The sequence below is a fragment of the Arachis hypogaea genome, chromosome 14, assembly GCF_003086295.3.
Source record: "Arachis hypogaea cultivar Tifrunner chromosome 14, arahy.Tifrunner.gnm2.J5K5, whole genome shotgun sequence".
In the NCBI taxonomy this organism is placed as follows: domain Eukaryota; kingdom Viridiplantae; phylum Streptophyta; class Magnoliopsida; order Fabales; family Fabaceae; genus Arachis; species Arachis hypogaea.
This window is the reverse complement of record NC_092049.1, coordinates 111,364,985-111,371,752: the sequence shown is the minus strand read 5'-3', so window position 1 is coordinate 111,371,752 and position 6,768 is coordinate 111,364,985. Positions and strand designations below refer to the sequence as shown.

Below are 6,768 nucleotides of genomic sequence, written 5' to 3'. Positions count from 1 at the left end.
TCTTAACCCGTTTCATACCTTCCAGACCGAGTTTCAGCAGTACAGAGCTAACAAGGTCCTCATACCTCGTCGTAGGCGTGACGATAATACAGAGAGGATCCTTATCAGTGAACTTTACACCGGAACGAGTTTTCTTCTTAATGGATCCTCTGTGGTGAACCAACACAGCGAAACTCTCCTCACTAGCCATGTAACCCCACTCTAATGATAGCAACTCACCTTCACACCATATATATACAGCTCTCCTCCTCACTAATTCGAACCATGCTAGTACGAAATATGGTCTGTGTAATTCGAACCAAGCTGGTTCGAATTATGGAGGTTGAGTTCGAACCAAGGTGGTTCGAATTATGTGGCTATGGGAACATGTGTAATTCGAAACTATTTGGTTCGAATTACTTGGAAAGTGAGTTCGAACCTATTTGGTTCGAACTATATAGAAATGTCCTTTGGTTGATTGATGAATCAGATTTTGCTTTGGCTTATTTGTGTAAATTTGATATCCCTTTGGCTTGTTTAGGTTTTTTACCCTAATTTTAACATTTTTGACATAAAAAAGATCCAATTACAAAATTAAAAATAATATAAAGATCCAATTGAAAAGAAAAAGTATAAAGACCTAATTAAAAATTTGGTAAAACTATAAGAACCAACAAAATAATTAAACCTCCAATTTATAATTTATCATTATTATTTTTTAAATTAGCCAATTTATTTAACTTAAAGCCTTTAAAATAAATTATCTATCAATTATATATATAATATTAATATAATAGATTCAGTTATACACTGAAGTATATAATGAAATATGAGAAATGTAACTAATTTTAATAATCAATTTTATTTTTCTTAAAAATTCATACAATAGTTTAATTTGTCTGATATATCATAATTTAAATTAAAAATAATTATAATAATAAATCCTTGCATTACGCGAATTAATCCCTAGTTTAACTACTAAAATGGACCTTATATTATTTTTTAAAGTATTATTTGCCATTTTATTTCCTATAAAGTTAGTCATATATAATAATCATTTTGGGCTCGCTCATAGCACTAGCACAGACCTACGTCCAGTGATAATAATGGAACCTCTCCATGAAATTATAGGACTGAGACTCAGCGTTTGAATTCTACTTGCAAATAAATCTCGCTCAAGACTTGGTTCACTTCTGCTAAGCTAACTCTTCAGAAATAAAGAGGACTTATGATTACAACCATACATATTATGCTAAATTCTATATAAATAAATACTTATAACTCAATTTTTAATAATGTATCTCATATGTTGCACGGTGAAAAAATAGTAACTGAAATTCTACACGGATCAAAATAATAAGGTCGTAAACATAATCTACGTACAATTTATTTCTTACAACTTTATATGCATATTCTCATAAACTATACTCTGTATTAAACTGATAAACAAGAACAAGAACACTTGTAAATCTAGCTATATCTTTGAAACGGTAAGGAATATGTATAATAGAACACCAGCAAATAAGAAAAAATTATTTTTGAGAAGAGCACAAGGTAAATTCTAGACACTCGTTTTACTCTGCTTTAAGTCTTAGCTTTTTCTCGACTTCATCCTTTCACCTTATTTAATGGAATCCAAACTACTAAGACGATTCCTGCAATAATTTGAATTTTAATTTGATTGTTACTATTCATTAACAAACTTAGATGAGATTTTCTTTATTAAGTAGCTATAAATATAAACTTCAAATTACTATCGGATAAAGTCCATATCTAGACAAAGAAAAAATTTAGTAAATCAACTTTTAGTTAGTCGATATTAGTCAACTTTTATTTTTTAATATTAAAAGTTCTTATTTTACGGAGATTTTGTATTTAGTGTTTATAATTTAGAGTGTAGATATTATGATTTAAGTTTTAAATTTTGAGATAAACAAAACAATTTAAAAAAGTTGGCTAATATAGACTGAAAAATAGTTGATTACTCTTGTATAAAAGAACAAAAGTGTTCATGGTAGTGTACCAGTGAAATTATTGAAGGCTAGATCAACAATATGAAGCATCTCCCACTTGGTTTTTAATTTGTGCAGGCAATAGGGCCATGAAGTTTGTTTGACCTTAGAATCAAAACTCTTAACGGTGGAAATTTTCCTTAAGAATCATGGGAATTCATAACTCAAAAGACTGTTTCCCAAGTTTAGAACTTCAAGACCATTGCAATTGGCTAGTGATTTTGGGATAGCACCACCTAATTGATTTCCATTGAATCAGAAATATAGCCACTGAGTTTGTTTCTAGCAAGATTTAGTACTCGAAGAGCATTACTTTGCGTTGTCAAACACTCAGATCAGGCTATTGTTTGAAAGTGAGAGGAAGTAAGTGAAACCAAGGTACTTCTTAATGTTAGGTGGGATAATGCTGAATCTGTTATTAGAATAGTCCAAATGAACAGAACCATGAATTTGGTTGGAATGAAGGTCAATCATCATTATATTAGAAATGAGATTTTCAAATGAACCCTCTAAACTTGTGAAATGGTTGTTGGAAAGATTCAAAGAAAGCATGGATTCAATTTTCCAAATCCAGTTAGGTATTGTTCCTTGGATTCGGTTGTTGGACAAATCCAAGCAAGAACTGAGATTGATTTCTAAGGAATCTTGGAAGTTCTTTTAACTGCAAGATGCCAACAATAGATGCACCATGTTGGGAAATAATGATGGAATGCCAAGATCATCATTGGTTTTTATATCAACAAATAAATTGTTATGTGGAAGACCTAATACACTTAGATATGGTAGCTGTTTCCTTATCATATCTAATTGTATGGTTCCATTAAATTTATTCAGAGAGGTTGAGGAGGGTAAGTCTTTTAAGATGAAAAAAAAAATGGAGGAATAGGCCCTTCTAATTTATTGATGCTGAAATCAACTAACTCCAATGTTGAGAATGTTGCATTTGGAATTCATCAAGGAGACCTTCAAATTCATTGTTAGAGAGAGTGACATCTTGTAAAGATGGAAGAGTGAAAAGAGTCTTAGGGATTTTTCCACTAAAGGAATTATCACCTAAATTGATTGTGTTTAGATTTGAAAGTCCTTTCCAATGAGTAGAAAGAATTCCCCCATTTAATTCATTTTGAAGAGATAAATATTGGAGATTCTTGGAGTTATTGAAACATGGAAGAGGACCAGGGAATTTATTAAATGACAAGTCTAGATGAGTCCAGAAAAAGAAACAGAAAGTGTCCCATTGAATTGACAGTTAGAAAGATCGAAAGTTGACAATTGTTTCAAATCTAAAGTTAGGTGATTTTAAATCTAATTCGTCAGATGTCTAATAATAAGCCTTATTGAATGATATAGTTTAAGAAAAATGATATTTATACCATTTTTTTAAGATAAAAGTAGTCACATTTGTTTTCTTTGGAGTAGTGAGATCAGTGGGTTTTAGGAATTTTGTGGTTGAGTTATAAGTTTCTGAGGAATAAAATATCAACCAAGTAATTGAGAAAATTCTGCAAAAAACTTGAGTAACAAAAGAGTATTAAGTAGGTAGTTGAAGAATTGAAATAGGACTTTTCAGTCATTGAAAAATTATAATATACATCTTTTCTGGCCTTTTAAGGGCCTATAAAACTAGCAACGTCTTTTCAGAAACATAATTAATAGAGTAAAGTATCGTTTTTGTCCCCAACGTTTGGGGTAAATTCTATTTGTGTCCCTAACGTTTAAATCGTTCTATTTGTATCCCTAACGTTTGTAAAAGTGATTCAATGTTATCCTGCCGTCAATTACACATCATGAGCGCTTTAGTTTGAGTTTTAAAAATCTCTTCTTGAAGTTAGAATACAAATGTCTGGGATAGAATCGATGATCTATTCCGAAAAATAGCTCATCAAATGTTGAAACTAATTCCGACAACATTTACATAATTCACTTTTCTAGGAATATAATTAAATCTAAATACAAATAGTGGGTATAATATTAAAATCGACCACATCCAAGTACGACCTAATTGAGAATGAATACATCCAAGTGAAAATAATTGAAAATATAATCTGATTTGTTCGTATAATTAATAGTAGGATAACATTGAATCACTTTTATAAACGTTAAGGATACAAATAGGACGATTTAAACATTAGGAATACAAATAAGACTTACCCTAAACGTTGAGAACAAAAACAATACTTTACTCTAATTAATATTTTTTTCTTCAAAAACCTATAAATACATACAAGATATTTTATTAACCTAATTGTCTTCTTATTATTTTTTAATAATCCTTATATTATTTATATCTAAAGAAAATATACGGAAGTATACTAAAAGCATAGTACAGATCGATACCACATTTAGGTACTTGTACTTTTGAGAATCTACCAATTAATCTTAAATGTTTTAAAAACTTCGGCCATTTAACACCAAAATATATCCTCACTCAATAATTACTATCCCTACAAGGACCGGAAGAGAGTCATCCTCATAAACCATCTCAAATTCGACTCGTTAACCATTCGATAAGCTGAACTTATAAGTTTGTGAATTAAATTTGAGTCTGAATTTGAATTCATTTATTAAATGAGCCGAATTTAAACTTAGATAAACTTAACTCATTAGTTCATGAGTTGACTGAATTATATATATATTGTTCCGGCCTGGCCCAACAAGGGTCTCGAGTTCGATTACGGACTATCGACTTGCCGGGCTATTTGACCCGAATCCATAGGTGACCCACGTGCTACCTCATGCCTTGCTGAGAAGACCTGGACAACTAACAGAAGCTTCCAGACAGATGGACCAAAGAGAAAGGGCCAACCCGAGTTCAGAGTATAAATGGAAAGGGACCTACCCCTCTCCAGAGGTACGTCACCTTTTTACCCTAATTAGCCGCCTCATTGTACGGACACTGACTTTAGCATCGAAGTGTCCTCGCAGGTGGCCCCACGAGGCTCGCGCTCAGGTCCAGATCCTCCATCTCAGCTAGTTGCTCCAATCTCAACTCCATCCGAACCGCCATTCATCCGAGCAACCGAACATTGGCGCCGTCTGTAGGGACCTGACGTGAGTATAGAGCTTTTTCCTCATGTGGGGGAAGTATGAGAGGAGGAGGGAACTCGCCTAAGGAGCAGGGTGAGTTCATCAACCTCTTCTCAGGAATGTCTAAGACCTCTGTCTCGGCAGGGCGACCCTCACTCCTGATCTCCCCATAGACGCCTGTTTGGTGGCACCGGCGATGACAACTCAAAAATTATGCAAGAGCTCAGACACCGAGTGCAAAACTTGGAGAGAGAGTTGGCAGCAAGGGATCATTATCATCCTGAGCACATCAGAAACTCTCGTCCGAGTCTATCTCGCACCCGATCTCCCACCAAGAGGTCGGAAGACCATAGGAGAAGCCCCAGGCGGGACAACGAGCATAGGAGCCGATGCTCGGTCTCACTCCTACGCCTACAGTAGGTCGGAAGGCCAGGGAGAGACTAAGAGAGACCGAGGAAAGAAGCGTCGAGATCTTGTCATAATGGGTGCCACCTACTTCCACCCATCTATTCTCAAGGTCTGGCTACCGAAAAATTTTGACAAGCCAATGGACATGAGGTACGATGGGATCAAAGACCCACAAGAACATTTAACGACTTTTGAAGCCAGAATCAACTTGGAGGGTGTTGGAGATGCCGTCAGATGCCACACATTTTCAGTGACCTTGGCAGGTCCGGTGATACGGTGGTTCAACGCGCTCCCGCAAGAGTCCATTACCGCTTTTGTGAACATCGCGTAGAGGTTCCTAGCCCAATTCACCACCAGGATAGCCAAGGCCAAGCACCCGATCAACTTGTTGGGGGTGACCCAGCGTGCTGGAGAGCCAACGAGGAAGTTCCTCGACCGGTTCAACAACGAGTGTCTAGAGATTGATGGCCTGACAGACTCGGTGGCGAGTCTATGCTTGACAAATGGCTTACTAAATGAGGATTTCAGGAAGCACCTCACTACCAAGCCTGTCTGGACTATTCAAGAGATCCAAAATATGGCTAGAGAGTATATCAACAATGAGAAGGTTAGCCAAGTGGTGGCTGCCAATAAGCGGCAGCCACCCAACCCACTGGCACGTCAGATTGGATACTTGGAAAAGCCAAAAGAGGCGCCAAAGGAGGGAACGTTCGGGAAACTGTTCAAGCCGTTTTCCCAGGTGGGCATGTTTACTAGCTGCACCCCTCTAACGACACCTATTGTGGAAGTCTACCAACAAATCACAGATAAAGGCATACTGTCGAAACCTCAGCAGCTCAAGGATAGGACGGGTGGAAACAAAAGCTTGTACTGCAACTACCATAAAGGTTTTGGCCACAAAACCCAAGGCTGCTTTGATCTGAAGGATGCTCTTGAGCAGGCCATCCGAGAAAGGAAGCTGACGGAGTTCTCGCAGTTTATACGGGAACCGAGGAGGAGAGAGCGAGAACGTTTCGAAGAGGATTGGAGCTGAGCTGTGAAGCCAAGGCAGGGGACCCGAGAATGCTGACAACGCTCCAACTGTAGTCATCAATGTCGTGGTCGGGAGAGATGAATCACCCAAGTCAAAATTAGCAGCAAAAAGGATGCTAAGATCCTAGCTATGTCTTTGGGAAGCCCCAATGCTCAATCTACGGAGCTCCCTGAAATATCTTTCGACTCAGAAGATCGATGGTATCACGATCTCCTCGAGAACCTGCCTATGGTGATTACAGCGATGATCGGGATGGGCCTGGTAAAGCAAATCCTAGTGGACACTAGAGCTGACTTGAACATCCTGTTT

At 36.8% G+C, this 6,768-nt stretch overlaps 1 protein-coding gene across 1 annotated transcript; it reads left to right on the top strand.

The window, feature by feature from the left end:
• The first annotated feature begins 5,499 nt into the window (after nucleotides 1-5,499).
• LOC112742921 (uncharacterized) lies at nucleotides 5,500-6,459 on the top strand. Its single transcript, XM_025792163.1, has 2 exons — nucleotides 5,500-5,655; nucleotides 5,758-6,459. The coding sequence occupies exons 1-2, from the start codon at nucleotides 5,500-5,502 to the stop codon at nucleotides 6,457-6,459; spliced, it is 858 nt and encodes a 285-aa protein (XP_025647948.1).
• The last annotated feature ends 309 nt before the right edge of the window (nucleotides 6,460-6,768 follow it).

Excerpts from the sequence above, each read along its gene's own strand:
- LOC112742921 (XM_025792163.1), top strand. The coding sequence starts at position 5,500 with ATGGGTGCCACCTACTTCCACCCATCTATTCTCAAGGTCTGGCTACCG. Across the intron at positions 5,656-5,757 it reads TGGAGGGTGTTGGAGATGCC|AGGTTCCTAGCCCAATTCAC; the intron begins GTCAGATGCCAC and ends AACATCGCGTAG.